This window comes from Oncorhynchus nerka, linkage group LG22 (assembly GCF_034236695.1).
Source record: "Oncorhynchus nerka isolate Pitt River linkage group LG22, Oner_Uvic_2.0, whole genome shotgun sequence".
Classification (NCBI taxonomy): domain Eukaryota; kingdom Metazoa; phylum Chordata; class Actinopteri; order Salmoniformes; family Salmonidae; genus Oncorhynchus; species Oncorhynchus nerka.
Window position 1 is genome coordinate 43,246,760 of NC_088417.1, and position 16,875 is coordinate 43,263,634.

General features: G+C 43.0%; 1 protein-coding gene across 3 annotated transcripts; it reads right to left on the reverse strand.

Annotated features, from left to right (window-relative positions):
• Positions 1-476: 476 nt before the first annotated feature.
• LOC115105216 (C-terminal-binding protein 1-like) lies at positions 477-16,768 on the reverse strand. Of its 3 annotated transcripts, none has more exons than XM_029626972.2 (10): positions 16,613-16,768; positions 15,662-15,765; positions 6,956-7,110; positions 6,603-6,747; positions 6,266-6,472; positions 5,764-5,978; positions 4,595-4,725; positions 4,277-4,404; positions 3,903-4,023; positions 477-3,720 (listed from the first exon to the last, which is right to left on the reverse strand). In XM_029626972.2, exons 2-10 carry the CDS (start codon positions 15,717-15,719, stop codon positions 3,531-3,533), a joined length of 1,350 nt encoding a protein of 449 aa, XP_029482832.2. In that variant the 5' UTR covers positions 15,720-15,765; positions 16,613-16,768; the 3' UTR covers positions 477-3,530. The 3 variants fall into 3 exon arrangements, with proteins under 3 accessions (XP_029482832.2, XP_029482833.2, XP_029482834.2); XM_029626973.2 differs by lacking the exon at positions 16,613-16,768 and adding an exon at positions 13,766-13,881 and having other exon boundaries at positions 15,662-15,747; XM_029626974.2 differs by lacking the exon at positions 16,613-16,768 and adding an exon at positions 13,766-13,912 and having other exon boundaries at positions 15,662-15,742.
• Positions 16,769-16,875: the final 107 nt, after the last annotated feature.

The window sequence follows — 16,875 nt, forward strand, 5'->3', positions numbered from 1 at the left end:
GGCCCACATTTTAATCATATAGACAGTCAGGGGAAATCCAGAATACCAAGTCTCCGTTACACAGCAGGTGGGAGACAGGGCGACACCGTGTAGTCGCTAACTAGCAAGCTAGCTAGTTAGCACACGGTCTCCCCAGCCTCCCGGCCTGCAGGAGCGACAGGTAGTGTCCTTCGCCACCGCCTGTCAGGCAGTTCTGTTTTCCTGCAGACGGAGGGATGCCCACATGCAATTTAGCCCTAAATTGCGGGTTGCAATCACACACTATTTGAGCGCGCAAGTTTGGCTTTTTGAAATCCGCAGGTACACTGTGCAGGATGGCTCTGTCTGACAGGTTTACTGGAAATTATGTGACAGGAGCTTTTCAAATGCTAAAATGCACACACACCACTTTTAATAATTGCATGGGAAGCAAAAAGAATACAATCTAACTGACAAAAATGCCTTACCACACCTGAAACATTTCAGAGGAACATTACTTTGTATTAAAATACTTTATTGTAGAAGCTTACATCACAATGATTGTTCCTATTTAAAAAGTTCAGAATAAATCCTAATTACAAATGTACTGGGTTGTTCTCATTTTGCAGTCTGATTTGAGAAATCTAAACATGAAATAGAATAGCCTAATGCACATTACATTTCTGTATGTTGTAATGTAAATGATCCAGGCATCAATCACATCAGATTTGAACCACATGGATTCCATTTCTAAAGATTTGATCTCTCTCCCATACATCACACCCCCCTCAGCTAATTTCAATTTGCTCCGTTTTCCAGATAAATGATCAGTTTACGTAAAACAGGATCAGATGCTTGAACGAACCCAGAGAGACACGAACGCTCTAATCATGCTGTTTTACTAGGGCTGTCAAGATGAAGTCTTCAGAATACAGATCTAAGCTATATTTAACTTAACTCAAAAAACAAAACAAAAAGGAGCAGAGTGGAGCACCCATTTCGGGAGGGTGGGAAAGAACACGGGAGGGAAGTTAACGTTAGGTCCAGGATAAGGCATTCATCACAGCTGTGTATAGCTCAATGTACTACCTCTGCATAGAAAAAAATTATGATATGGGTGTCAGCAAGAAGTCCACTTTAGCAACAATGCTTGATTCCCCTTGTCTGTTCATATTCTCTGTTGCAATGTCAATAAAACAAGTCATCTCAATAATGATAAAAACTTGATTGATGAAATTAGGCAAGGACAACTATTCAGTCTGTTGTAGTTCCATTGTTACTTGCTTTAATCTCATTTCTTATTTTTTTTTTTTTTTGGGGGGGTGATTCTAATGACAAATTCATTAATACCCATAAAGAGAAACATACAAGACAACTTCAAAACTACAAGCATGGAGGTCAAGACTCATCCGGGAGGATTTCTTTTCTTTGAGTTAGAGAAATCTGCTGAAACGGAGTAAATCATGCATCTTACTAACAGATGGGCCAACAGTGATTTCACATATTTTAAATTGGTGATAGATCTCAGCAGTATCTGTTAAGAGGAATAACAGAGCGTAAGCTACATTCAATATCTGTTAATGAGGTATAACAGGCATTTCCCTATACTTGGCCAGTGTGTAATTACGAGTAGGGGTTGAAATGAAATTCTATAGATCATGATGGCCAAAGACGGCAGAATTCCGTTCCACTGCTTTCCCATTTGTAAATTACCCCTGATTACAAGTAGGCATTATGGGAGGCTGTCCATCTTTGGCTGAAGGTCCCCTTCTCCAGTAACACACTTACACAAATCTGAAGCTGTGCCAGTGTGATACCATGTATAAACTCCCTTGATTTTCTATGACTGTTAGCCTGCGAGGGTAGCCTAGGTATGACAAAAAGTAGTCTGGGTACCAGTCTGTTTAGCTATCATTCCACTTCATGACATATGCCAAAGATTATTCGGTTTAGCATAACAAGGAGTGGAATGATAGCTAAACAGACTGGTACCCAGACTACTTGTGTGTGTGTGTGTGTGTTTGGGGGGGAGGGGTGTTATGGCTTTGCCACTAGCATATCAGAATTGCTGATAAGTATAAGGGACTTCATTACCCACATCGGACTGCAATGCTAAGTACACACCCAAACTTATACTCTCAATTTTCCACTTCATCTGTTCTTATACTGGCTTTGATAGTCAGTAAACAGATTGGATATCCCTGCCACAGATTCCCTGGTCTATGTCCACAGGTACACTGCTTCTTGACACAATGCCCGCTCAACCCAGAAGCCAGCCAAAGTACCAAGCATTAATTCAGATTAAGACGATTATGAAATTAAGCCATCTAATCATTTCTCGAATTCATGTAGTAGTAATGAACCGCTGTCCCCCGGTCGTCAAATGTTCTGAATATGGTTGTGAACAACCCTGTGACCAAGCCACAGATGCGTGCCTGGCGCACACAAACACAGCAGTGAGCCCTAGGTACACCCAGAGCAGAAAAACAAACAGAATTGTTCCTGATGTGGTCAGGACATTGAACTGAACCAACATCAACTGGGCTCCTGCCCCCTTACAAACACTACTATGGGTGTGGACACATTTTGCTAGGATGCCATCATCCTTGCAAATGTGACAGACTAATGTCTTGAAGCCTCATTACGCCATTCCATTGACAGCCACTATGGAATCCATACAGGTAAAATAAGTTTCAATGCCTGCAGTACACAAGATGAACACCCAAAATTATAGCATCAGACACAGCATCACACCTCAGACACTGAGGGGCAATGTTGATATTGGAGTGCTGTGAAGGAGGATAGATCATTTGAGTACTTGGCAAAGATATAGTTTTCATGTTGTATTCATATCCAAAGGTAACATATAAAGGAAATAGAAAGGTAAGAAGACCGCCGTCCCTCTAGTCTTGGCAACCACAAGGATGTGCAGAAGATCTATACATTTAATCATGAAAATATTCCAAGACCAACAGAGAAAATAAGTGTAGGTGGTGGTCTTGACAAACATCGTATGCTGTATGTATTTTCCTTATCAGCAGAGGCATATCTTTCGATATTATTCAATTCACATCAAAAAGCTCATAAAAAGTCAGAGCCACACTTTTATCGTGATAACTAGAAATGTATTGAGCCCAATAATATAAAATCCTTTGTAAGGTTTGTGAACAAATAGTAGTGGAAAAAACGTTATTCATCTTCTATACCATTCCAGACTCATGTCAAACAGCAATTCATATAAAAAACAAACAAAAAATACAGGAAAAACATTAACAGGTTTCTCTCCGTAAAGGAGTCATTTACAAAAACACTGAGCCACAGGAAAGTCAGACAAAGAGGGGTTTAAAAGCAAACTGGAAAAAATCCTTGAGTAATCCACTTATTGCTTTCTGGATGAGAGAAAAGAGGACGAGTGTAGGGAGTCTATGCAGACTGGTCTCTCGTGAAGGATTCTGTTCTGTTGGATGGGACCAAAGTTGGGTCAGAATGGACCTCAATACTAGTGTATCTGCTTGCATGAACATGAAGAGTGATGACGGAATGTTGTGGACCAGAGGGGAAATGGTAGCTGGCTACTGGTCCGTTGGCATGTCTCTGTCTGTTTCTGCTTTAGAGGGTTGCCCCGGCGACGGTGTGTGGGGAGGTCGGGACACAGGGGCAATCCCATGTGCCATAGCCAGGTTCCCTGCAACAATTCCCTCCACTGCAGTGCCTGCCCCAGTCAGGCCTCCTGCTGCCACTCCCACTAGACCAGTAGAGAACCTGTTGACAAATGAAGAGTTGAGACAGAAGAATTAAAATAGCATTATATGGAATTATCTTTCTAGGGTCATATAACACAAGCCAGATGTCATCAATACCTGGAGTTGTCTTTACTGTCACTCATTTATTACCTACGGGTGCTTCCTGTCCCTCTTAACAGTCTCCGCAAAGCATGGTCGTACCTGTAATCAGTAACACCATTGTGTTCAGAGTGCACAGCCCCAGGGTCCATGCCAGGCCACTGGGGCGTTGCCATCAGATACTCCTTATTCACACAGTTCTTCAGACTGTCAGGGATGCGGCCTGTTGGGAGAAAAAACACCACAACAGTCAAACGGATCAAAGTCTACTTAATGACAACTCTTGATAAGGTTTTTTTGGGATGACAAAACAACTTGTGGGCTGTAATACATAAACTATATCACTGTGCCAAGTCTCATGTGGACCGACTGTTGTTCACTCTGCACAGAAATGCAATTGTATCATTGTACCCTAGTGTATGTGCCTAATGCCTATAAATATGCTGTTATACACTGAGGCTTGCATAACTGAATACCTGTGATGGCCCGGCGCACTTCCCTAGCTGCCTCCTCCCGCGCCTCGAGTGACGCCTGCTCACTGTACCAGGATGCGTGGGGAGTGCAAACCAGATTGGGGGCATCCTTCAATGGGCCCTGAGAGAAGCTGGAGGAGTATAGATGAACAGACTGGTGAGAGATATTAAAGAGTGTGTGCAAGGGGGTGATCACAAAAAAGAAATGTTAAAATGGTGAATCACAACGGTCAAACCAGTTATTGTTTGCACGTTTTAAATGACTGGGCTATAAGCAGGATGAGGAGGCTATAAGTGCCTGTGGGCTGGGAAGAAGCTGACCTGAAGGGCTCCGTCTCGTGTACGTCCAAGGCAGCACCCCGTATCCTGCCCTCTTTCAGTGCCTGGGCCAGGGCCCTCTCATCCACCAGGCCCCCGCGAGCCGTGTTAACCAAAAATGCTCCCTGACGCATCTGCACACGCGACAGATCAGTCAGCAAGCCACGCAGACAAAAATAACACATTGGTAATGAGGGTGTTGTGGGTGGCAGAAATGGTGTACACATGTGTGTTGGGGTTGTCACAATACCAGAATTTTTACTTTGATTTCAATACCAGGTTCAGTATCACAATACTTGATACCACGGTAGACAGCCAAGTATGCATAAATCAATTAGACTTTGTTTCTACAAATACATAATGGTAATCATTTATTTGAATGGTTAATCTCTATTGATAAACTGGGTAAATCAAGATGTAGCCTAGGCCTAGCCACAATACAGGTAAATGCATTCTCAATAGGTGCATGCATTGATTTGAGTCTGTTTTGCCTGTCTTCATGGGGCTACAGATGACAATATGTTTCCCTTCCATTTGAGACTTATTTTATTGTACTGATCAACATTTGCATAGAAGTAGCTTATTTTCAAAAAATGTGTGCCGTCTCTTTAACCAGTTCTGACGTCATTCACGAGGGAGTCTGTTCGCTGATCATCTTAGAGAGAAACGAGAGACCGCATGAAGGGGAGCTAACATGATGCAGCCCAGACTCCCAGTGCAGGCTAGCAATGACTAACGCCTCAATCACACCGACAGCGTCATTGCATTTTGGTACACCAGAAGTACATTCATTTCCAACGGAAATCTGCGTTTGCTTCGCAGCATTGCAGAGGCAGTTGCAGTGCGTTCTGTGTGGTGCATATGTTGGATTTATCGAACGTATGCGTCAAACTGTATGCGTAGGCGGCTTGACAGAAATGGTAGAAGGTGAATGTTGAACTTTTGTTGCACACATATCCAGATGATCACACCGATAGCGTCGTTGTCACAAGGCGAAAGTGGAGCAGGCACACCGCTATAATAAGGGGTCGACTGGACTGATAGATCAGCAATTGACAGATCTAGCGAAAGTAACAAAACCTACTACTGAACCGTTTTTCCATTTTAAGAGTATCAAAAAAGTACAGAAGCGTCGGTATACCTTGCAACAGTAGTGGGCGTGTGTCTTATACCTGTTTAATGGTGAAGTCGTTGATGAGGTGATGGTTGTGCTCGTTGAGGCTGCAGTGTAGTGACACACAGTCAGAGTGGATGAGCAGGTCCTGCAGAGTGGCCATTCTCTGCAGGCCCAGAGAGCGCTCCACTCCGTCTGGCAGGTAGGGGTCGTAGAACATCACACTGAAGCCAAAGGCCTTGGCCCGCAGCGCTACAGCTTGGCCCACTCGCCCTGCGCCACAAGATACACTCAGACTTGGAGGATGGCGTAGTGGTCAGAGTAACCTCTCACTACTTCTCAGAACACTAAAAATGATTTACTTTAAATATAATATAAATATACATTAAAATGATCTGAGAGGACACCAACAATAATAATAATGATTAAAAAAAATATTTAAAAAATACACTGCAACTTCGAAACAGATCACATCAGAAAACTTGAATCAACATGTGTGTCCTATGATGACTGCACTTGCAGAGAGCCCTCGCTAAGACGAGATCAATTTCCCTCCTCACCCAGGCCGATGATGCCCAGCGTCTCTCCCCGGATGCGGGCAGCTCCACTGGCCACCTCCCTGATCTGCTCCACGCTGGAAGCCCTGGTGCCCTCTCTCATAGCCTGGTGCATCCAGGTCACACGGCGGTACAGGTTCAGGATCAGACACATGGACGTGTCCGCCGTCTCTTCCACTGATGTCGCAGGCACATTACACACAGCTATACCTGAGGGGGACAGAGCACAAAGGAGACAGCGATTAGTTATGATACATATTGAGGTGGATGGATGGATGGGTGTAGTAGGTAGGAGAAAAACAGATGGGAGGTGAAGCAAAGTATTGATCCAGTAGCCAACCTAGTTCAGCCGCAGCCTTGATGTCCACGTTGTCAAAGCCACTGCCAATTCGCACAATGATCCGCAGGCTCTTGAACTTGTCCAGGTCGTCCCGCGAAAGGCTGATGGTGTGGTACATCAGGGCGCCCACTGCCTCATTCAGCACCTAAAGCACCAGGGAGAGAATGTACGAGTTCTACTATTGCACTAAAAGAGCAAATACATTCCCTAGCTCCATTGAGTTGGAAATAGCCCCCACCACAAAAACAACAGACAGGTTCATGAAGCATGCATTTCACAACTAAAAAAAAAATGCAGATAGATACTTAGAGGTGTATAGGAGAGTAGTGGTGCTGGGAGAGATAGTTGGTTACCTTCTCGTGGATCTCCTGGGTGGACTGGGCATCACAGAAGGCCACTGTGGCCACGTCCTTCAGGACAGGCATCTCCACGGTGCAGTCACGCCCATCCAACAAAGCCACCAGGGGCCGCGGGTGCATCGGCCCATTCAAAATCGGGGGGCGAATGCCTAGATATATACAACAAATCAATTTCAGCAATGTCAAATGGGACCCCCCATGTCTCCTTTCTATAGCGTCAATCAGATAGACCATCTACATGATCACATAGGCCAAACTGTCAATTTCCACAGTTTCCTCAACATCTGCATGTTTGAGATTGATTGGGGAACACAATCAATAAAACCACCAAAAATATACGTAATTTGTTTTGTTCTTTATGATCGTAACAATGAAAACCAATCAGAAGTTGCAGTACAATAATTAGATTTTCACTTTCAAAGTAACATTTTACACTCTAAAAACAGGATTTAAGTGTCCACTCAAGTCTAGGGATTACAATGATATACAATATGATGATATACAGTGTCACTTAAGAAACGCAACAGGAAACCTGCCCTGTACACGTCACTAAGTAAAATCCCATATGAATGCATTATGTCCAGCATGGACAGAGGTAACACATTTTTGCTAAATCCCTTTATGAGGACCACAACACATCTACAAAAAGCCAGGATGTGTCTCAAAGTTATAGTGTCATTGCAAATTTAAGCTATTACACTCTCGGGCAGCAGTATTCCAAAATTCCCACTAACTAGATCCATGGTGCCAAAAAGGACAGGTTTCAAAATGACAGTATTTCTATAAATAATTGCCACATAAGCCATCATTGGGCATTAACATTTTTGGGGTTTATTGAGAACACAATAAAATGGCCCAAACAAACCACAGTGCCTTCAGAAAGTATTCACACCCCTAAACCTTTGCCTACACCCACACTAACCCATAATGTCAAAGTGGAATTATGTTTCTCAACATTTCTATAAATTAATACAAAATAAAAAGCTGAAATGTCTTGAGTTAAAAGGTATTTGTTATGGCAAGCCTAATTAAGTTCAGGAGCAGAATTTTGCTTAACCTAAAAGTTGCATGGAATAACTGAGTGGAATAACAGTGTTTAACATTATTTTTGGAATGACTACCAAAATCTCTGTACCCCACACATACAGATAAACGTAAGGTCCCTCTCAGTCAAGCAGTGAATTTCAACCACAAAGACCAGGGACGTTTTCCAATGCCTCGCAAATAATGGCAGCTATTGGTAGTAATACAAAAAAACAGATATTGAGTATTCCTTTTGAGCATGGTGAAGTTAACACAAACATTGTGGTGCACCCAGTCACTACAAAGACGTCCTTGCTAACTCAGTTGCCGGAGGGAATGAAACCGCTCAGTGATTTCACAAGGCCATGGTGAAATGAAAAAGTTTGATGGCTGTGATAGGAGAAAACTGAGGATGGATCAACAACATTGTAGTTACTCCACAATACTAACCTAATTGACAGAGTAAACATAATTATATCTGTACAGAATAGAAATATTCCTTAACATGCATCCTGTTTGCAACAAGGAAATAAAGTAATAATAAAAATTTAAAAAATTTAAAAAGTGGCAAAGCTATTAACTTTTTGATCTGAATACAAAGTGTTATGTTTGGGGCAAATCCAATGTAAAACATTACTGAGTACCACTGTACATATTTTCAAGCATAGTGGTGGCTGAATCATGTTATGGCTATACTTGTAATCATTAAGGACTGGGGTGTTTTTCACAGGATAAAAAAAATAAAAATGAATGGAGCTAAGCACAAGCAAAAACCTAGAGGAAAACCTGTTTCAGTCTGCTTTCCACCAGACATTGGGAGATGAATTCACCTTTTAGCAGGACAATAACCTAAAACACAAGGTCAAATCTACACTGGAGTTGCTTGCCAAAAAGACATTGACTGTTCCTGAGTGGCCGAGATAGATATTACTGCCCAAAATCTACCCAGGTTACCATATATACACTGCTCAAAAAAATAAAGGGAACACTTAAACAACAATGTAACTCCAAGTCAATCACACTTCTGTGAAATCACACTGTCCACTTAGGAAGCAACACTGATTGACAATAAATTTCACATGCTGTTGTGCAAATGGAATAGACAGGTGGAAATTATAGGCATTTAGCAAGACACCCCCAATAAAGGAGTGGTTCTGCAGGTGGGGACCACAGACCACTTCTCAGTTCCTATGCTTCCTGGCTGATGTTTTGGTCACTTTTGAATGCTGGCGGTGCTTTCACCCAATGGTAGCATGAGACGTAGTCTACAACCCACACAAGTGGCTCAGTTAGTGCAGCTCAGCAAGGATGGCACGTCAATGCGAGATGTGGCAAGAAGGTTTTCTGTGTCTGTCAGCGTAGTGTCCAGAACATGGAGGCGCTACCAGGAGACAGGCCAGTACATCAGAAGACGTGGAGGAGGCCGTAGGAGGGCAACAACCCAGCAGCAGGACCTGCTTCCTCCGTCTTTGTGCAAGGAGGAGCACTGCCAGAGCCCTGCAAAATGACCTCCAGCAGGCCACAAATGTGCATGTGTCTGCTCAAACGGTTAGAAACAGACTCCATGAGGGTGGTATGAGGGTCCGACGTCCACAGGTGGGGGTTGTGCTTACAACCCAACACCGTGCAGGACGTTTGGCATTTACCAGAGAACACCCAGATTGGCAAATTTGCCACTGGCGCCCTGTGCTCTTCACAGATGAAAGCAAGTTCACACTGAGCACATGTGACAGATGTGACGGTCTGGAGACGCCATGGAGAACGTTCTGCTGCCTGCAACATCCTCCAGCATGACCGGTTTGGCGGTGGGTCAATCATGGTGTGGGGTGGCATTTCTTTGGGGGGCCGCACAGCTCATGTGCTCGCCAGAGGTAGCCTGACTGCCATTAGGTACCGAGATGAGATCCTCAGACCCCTTGTGAGACCATATGCTGGTGTGGTTGGCCCTGGGTTCCTCCTAATGAAAGACAATGCTAGACCTCATGTGGCTGGAGTGTGTCAGCAGTTCCTGCAAGAGGAAGGCATTGATGCTATGGACTGGCCCGCCCGTTCCCCAGACCCGAATCCAATTGGGCACATCTGGGACATCATGTCTCGCTCCATCCACCAACGCCACGTTGCACCACAGACTGTCCAGGAGATGGCGGATGCTTTAGTCCAGGTCTGGGAGGAGATCCCTCAGGAGACCATCCGCCACCTCATCAGGAGCATGCCCAGGCGTTGTAGGGAGGTCATACAGGCACGTGGAGGCCACACACACTACTGAGCCTCATTTTGACTTGTTTTAAGGACATTACATCAAAATTGGATCAGCCTGTAGTGTGGTTTTCCACTTTGATTTTGAGTGTGACTCCAAATCCAGACCTCCATGGGTTGATAAATTTGATTTCCATTGATAATTTGTGTGTGATTTTGTTGTCAGCACATTCAACTATGTAAAGAAAAAAGTAATTAGTAAGAATATTTCATTCATTCAGATCTAGGATGTGTTATTTTAGTGTTCCCTTTACTTTTTTGAGCAGTATATATATATATATTTTTTTTTTTTAATGTTTCAATTTGTTTTACATTTAAAATCACTTAGCGGTAAGGAGAGAGTCGCTGCTCAGCTATTTTCAGGTCTCACTCTGACAAAGAGTTTCAGAGTTCCTTTGTGGAGATGGGAGAAACTTCCAGAAAGACAACCATCTCTGCAGCACTCCACCAATCAGACCTTTATGGTAGAGTGGCCAGACAGAAGCCACTCTTCAGTAAAAGGCACATGATAGCCCGCTTAGAGTTTGCCAAAAGGCACCTAAAGGACTCCCAAACCTTGAGAAACAAGATGATCTTTTCAGGCCAAGAATGCCAATCATCACATCTGGAGGAATGGCACCATCTCTACGGTGAAGCATGGTGGTGGCAGCACCATGCTGTGGGGAAATTTTTCAGCGGCAGGGACTGGGAGACTAGTCAGGGTCGAGGGAAAGATTAAGAGAGCAAAGTACAGAGAGATCCCTGATGAAAACCTGCTCCAGAGTGCTCAGGACCTCAGACTAGGGCGTTGGTTCACCTTCCAACAGGACAACGACCCTAAGCACACAGCCAAGTCAACGCAGGTGTGGCTTAGGGACAAGTCTCAATGTCCTGGAGCGGCCCAGCCAGAGCCCGGATTTGAACCCGATCGAACATATCTTGAGACCTGAAAATAGCTGTGCAGCGACACTCCCCCTCCAACCTGACAGAGCTTGAGGGGATCTGTAGAGGAGAATGGGAGAAACTCCCCAAATACAGATGTGCCAAGCTTGTTGCATCATACCCATGAAGACTCAAGGCTGTAATCACAGACAAATGTGCTTCAAACAAAGTACTGAGTAAAGGGTCTGAATACTTATGTAAATGTGATATTCCAGTTTATTTTATTTCTAAAAACCTGTTTGTGCTTTTTCATTATGGGGTATTGTGTGTGTGTGTGTGGGGGGGGGGGGGGCAAATATAATCAATTTTAGAACAAGGCCGCAACGTAAAATGTGGAAAAAGTCAAGGGGTCTGAATTCTTTCCGGATGCACTATATATAAAAATTGCCATTTCAGAGTACACAGTACACAAAGTTGTCTGCTTCATTCTCAAATACAGACAAGGCAGTCCTCCAACCCCCACCAGACCCCTCCTGATCAGGGGAGACTCCTCCAGCAGATTAGCAGAAGGGTGCGGTTGGGGGCACAGGCTTGTTGAGTTATCATGACCTAAATGTCTATGTCTGGAGGCAGAAACCCCTGCCCTTCTGCAACAATACACAGCCTGCCTGCTAGCCCTATCGCCACAAACATCTCATAAATAAATGTACAAACGATGTACACCTAAATTAGCAAAGATAAATAGGGATGGGCATTTGAAATGATTTCCCCATTTCGAATAATAATCAGATTTATTAAAACCCTTTTTACATTAGCAGATGTCATGATATTTAAGATATCTGGATAGTCAAAACATGTAATAAAGCATGTATTTTTTTTGTACTTCAATGGAGACTTGCTAGCACGACTAGAGTAGGAGGGGCCGGTGAGTGTGTATGGCAGAGAGTGTGCAAGCGAGTAGCCAAACTGACTTGCGCTAGTCAAACTTGTTGTTGCCATAGGTTATTTATACCATCATCTGGTAGTGCTCGTCTTAACTTCATCAAATATTTGTAAAGACGCTAGCTAGCTACATTAGAGGCTGTTGCTGTGCTGCCTGTACTTGACTCCAACAACTCCATTCATATGAAACAACAGGCTGTTTGTTAATCAGTCATTGTAGCTACTCCTAATTTAGCCCAAAAATAATTCTGTAATTGTATTTCCATTTAGAAATACCCAATTTCACTTTCTTATATGGCACCTTTCACTGCAGCACTGCTTTGATTGACCGACAACAAGCTACACGTGTGAAATGTGTGTAGGCTACCTGTGCGTCTTTTTTATGGGGCGCACTCAAACTGTTGTACATTTTAATATGTCATGGTCTATCCTTGTAGGCTATATAGCAACATCACAGATAATTGCTTTTCATTTTAAACTAAGCATTTATTGTTAAAATAGGCCTTATTTATTTGAATTGTCTTCAAAAATGACTAGTCTCCGAGTAAGCAAATACTCATTTCAGTTTAGATATTCGAATAACCATGCCCATCCCTAAGAGATAGCAGGAAGATAATTCATTAACAGTTGAGAAATCCCCTAAAGTGATGCAGCAATTTAACTCTGCTAATCCTTGAAGGGCAGTAGAATGCCAACCCACTCCAATAGCGCAATTCTAAAACGTTAAGGCCAGAGTGCCAAGTAGAGACAGCAGAAAACTCTGAATGACAAGCAAAAAAAATAGCAATTACCAGTGTCTTTCTAAATCATGACACTAAACACAAGTGATAATGGAATTCACAGGCACACAAGGGGCCTTTCGTGGAGCTACAATGTTTTGCAGAGCTAAGGAAAATCAAAGAGTAGCCTAGACATTGACGCTTTGAAGAGACGAGAATGCAATACTCAAAGCAACAGCACTGCCTGCACACAGACCACAGCACTTGTGACTGTCAATTGCTTCCTTTGCTTAATATGAAGGCTCCAAGTACAGATTACTGTTCTGTTTGCCAACAAATTCCATCATTCCTCCTCAAGGACAACGCATGGAAAAATAAATTGCTTTTTTGGCTCATTCTAATCTGATCCAGAAAATGAAACATAGCAGTAATAAGGCGCTAGTCTGACAAATCTTCACAGGCGATTGGAGCAGAATATAAACACACAACAAAAGCAGAGCGCTCACCAAACATACAAAAATAACCCATTTCTATCTAGACAAAAAAAGGCATTGATTACAAATTAACCTTAAGACGACAACAAAAAGGTGCACAACAGAAAGAGAGCGGAGCTGGCAACACACATGCACCATATGGTCTTGGAGACAGACGCCTGGCAGTGTGTGTGCATGACCATGTGTGCGTGTGTGTGGAAAGCCTGGTCTGACCGGCAGCAGGGCCATGCACACAATGCCATTCATTCAGCGTTCATTCATTCTCCCCCTCCGCCTGCCACTGTGGGTGTAAGTGAGCTCGCAGGGAGGGGTGGCTGATAATGCTGCAGGACCCCACCCAGCCCCCTGCCACACAAGCTCCAGAGCTCGCTTTCTCTCTCACACACACACACACAATACCAGGAGAGACCCCAAGGACAAAAATGCTAAACCAAATAGCAGATTTGTACTCTGTCCTATCCATCTACCCCGCTCTCGTCCCAGAAAAACAAGACATTCATCCTCCTAACCTTGCATGCTGCAGTTGACCAGCCTTTCTTCCTCTCCTTCTCCACTTACAGCTACTGTCAGAATGCTTTCGCTTGGCACAATCCCAGGCAAACACCCTCCTCCTTCTGCCTGCCCCCTGCTCCAATCAGAGGGAGGAACAATTCAGCCTTAACCAACCAAAACAAAGCTTATTAGCATTGAGGCGCTAGGTTAGGTAGTCCTGCATGTGCACCATTTGTGGACAAAAAAGGAATAACTTGTGGACTTATTTTGACACTGAGGTAAGCAGAGGGGAAGTGGGTCTACAACAGATCCACGTTTGGAAAGTCTGTTTAATAATACGATCCTTTAGATATTTTGTCTCAAATTCCCATAATGACCAGCCTTCCTGCCCACTGGCACAGTAAGTTGAAATGGAATTGGCTTCCCGCAGACTGTTTTTGTGCAACCCAATACAATGGAAAGCAACACTAGTGTATGTAAATAAACCCATGTTGCTAAGAGCAGCTAGGCTGCTACTTGATATGCAGTAAACTAGATTAATAATAAAGTGCATAATATGCCAAAAGCTATTGGAGAAAAAATTACAATGAAACATAGCCTAACCACATGTAAACCCTTGAGTAAGGCACAGTGCTTTCAAAACTGAATTTTCTGTAGTAGATAGTGTGGATATAGGTAAATAGATCTATGAGGTTGGAATAATACTGTAGAATTGTGAAAATTATGATAATGCCCTTGAAGTGTAAGAGCAGTTTGAAAAGATCACCTGAAATTTCAGCCTGGGGATGGAGTTTTAGTTAATAGACCAATAAGAAAGAGTTCCAAACCTCTGTAAATAGCAGCAAACCCAGCAGCTGATTGATGGAGCCCACTGTGCACTTGGGGACCTTCAATGCTGCAGAAATGTTCTAGTACTCTTCCCCAAATCTGTGCCTCGACACAATCCTGTCTCGGAGCTCTACGGACAATTACTTCAACCTCATGGCTTGTTTTTTTTTATCTGACATGCATCCTCAACTGTGGGACCATATAAAAGACAGGTGTGCCTTTCCAAATCATGTCAATTGAATATACCACAGGTGGACTTCAAGGATGATCAATGGAAACAGGACCCCTGAGTTAATTTCCAGTCTCATAGCAAAGGGTCTGAATAATTATGTAAGTAAGGTGTTTTTTTTAATACATTTGCTAAAATTTCAAACAAAATGTTTTTTATTTTGTCATTATGGGGTATTGTGTGTGTGTGTGTAGATAGTTTTTTCTCAAAATATTTATTTAAAACTTTTTAGAATAACAGCCTTATTCTATAATGTAACAAAATGTGGAAGAAGAGAAGGGGTCTGAATACTTTCCAAATGCACTCCTGTTTTATCAATGTATGTAACCTAAACAGCCAGTGATGACTTGACAAAGGCAACATGAAGGACCACAGGCAGCCACCCGCACTCTTTTGCCGATTATGGAATTAGAGCTGTTATTCAATCAATCATTGGAGAACCCTTCCCTTCACACATTGAACAGCTTATAAGACTGGTCGCATTCCCCTGCTCAGATGCTGCATGCATTAACCAATGGTTGCGTGCCACTTCATCAACTGTTTCATCAACTGACAGATTGCTATAACATATGTGGTTTGCTGATACGTAAAATAGCTATCCAGGCGTTGTAAGATCTGGCATGTCAGTAACGCCTGGGCAGAGGAAAGCTCCCATTGTCTGCCATAATGAAGTCAAGCGCAACTTCATGCTGTCCATCACCTATTTATGTCTATGGTCCATCATCAGGCCATTCTACATTGGATTTTTTTTTAAATAAAATGTTCAAGAATCCTTAGCTATGTTAGTTAGCTACAGAAGCGTGTACACGTGGATTGTCAGTCACTAACATAATATGGGGCAAAAGTATGTACTGACCTTCACAAATGCGGTCCAGCCTCTGGCGCTTGACTTTGTGCTTATCCATGAGAGCCATCAGCGTTTTTCACCCCAGCCAAAGCACAAACAGACCAAAGGCTTAGCTGTGAAGCACACAAGCCAAATAGTCAAAACACTTCCCGGGGAACAATGTGTACCGATGAAAACCTGTAAGCTAAATAAAATGAACAGCGTTTCAATATTTAGATAAATTAGTTACGTGACAGGCTTCGCTACTAATTCCTAAAGTTGCTAGCCACACGACTAGTCGTAGCTATGGCTAATAAAGTTGTTTACTTATCTCTGCTTAGATTTTTTTTTGCTAACTAATTATTTTAGTTAACCTCTCTAGCTAACATGACTGCTGGCAAGAGCCAACACAGACAATTAGGGGCTAACTTCTCAACCATTTCCATATTAAAACTTTCACACTATTCTGGCTTCTTAGCTAACGTTAGCTAGCTAGCTAATACGTAAAACACTTCGAAGCTTCAGTTTATAAGTAGCTAACGTTAGCTAAATAGCTAAGCAGTAAGCAATATACGAACTTTAACATCAACTATCTACTGTAGTTGGCTAAATGTTGTTAGTTAATGTTAGCAGCCTAACTAGCCATCGTCAGCAAACTAAAAAGTAGTTAGCTAGACTAACAATTCAAAGTCAGCCAAGAAAGTCGTGTGGCTCACATGGCTAGTTAGCGTACCGAACACCAGGCAAACGTGAGTGTTCGCGAAAACAGGCCTGTTTTACAAAGCTATCAGCTAGCTAGTAAGCTAATGATAACTAGCTAGCGCTGATAAATTACAGGCATACATCAACACACAAGTTCAAGCGGCGAAAAACATTTAGTTTCAAGAGAATAATACTACGACTAACGTTACGGAGCAGTAACATTATTGTAGATGTTGGATCAGACCACTAATTGGTAGCTAGCAAAGGTTCATTCATTACCAAATAGTGCAGGTTCTATTCTTAGTGCTGTGGGGTCTAAATTAGTTGTCTTCCCACTGATCTCTCGTCATGAATCCAAACAGTTTGTTTAGAGGAGTCAGGTGACAGACGAGTCACAGAATGAAGAAAATCCTATATAAACCACTATTAGTTGAGTGTGGCGCCTTCACGTAACACAGGAGGTATTGCATATGGCAGGCCGCACACTGACCATCCGCCCGATTGCTCAGGGACCACATTTGAGGTCGATTAGTTTTTTTCAA

Excerpts from the sequence above, each read along its gene's own strand:
- LOC115105216 (XM_029626972.2), bottom strand. The coding sequence starts at position 15,719 with ATGGCTCTCATGGATAAGCACAAAGTCAAGCGCCAGAGGCTGGACCGC. Across the intron at positions 6,473-6,602 it reads CAAGGCTGCGGCTGAACTAG|GTATAGCTGTGTGTAATGTG; the intron begins GTTGGCTACTGG and ends TGTCCCCCTCAG. Across the intron at positions 4,024-4,276 it reads AGTGCGCCGGGCCATCACAG|GCCGCATCCCTGACAGTCTG; the intron begins GTATTCAGTTAT and ends TTCTCCCAACAG.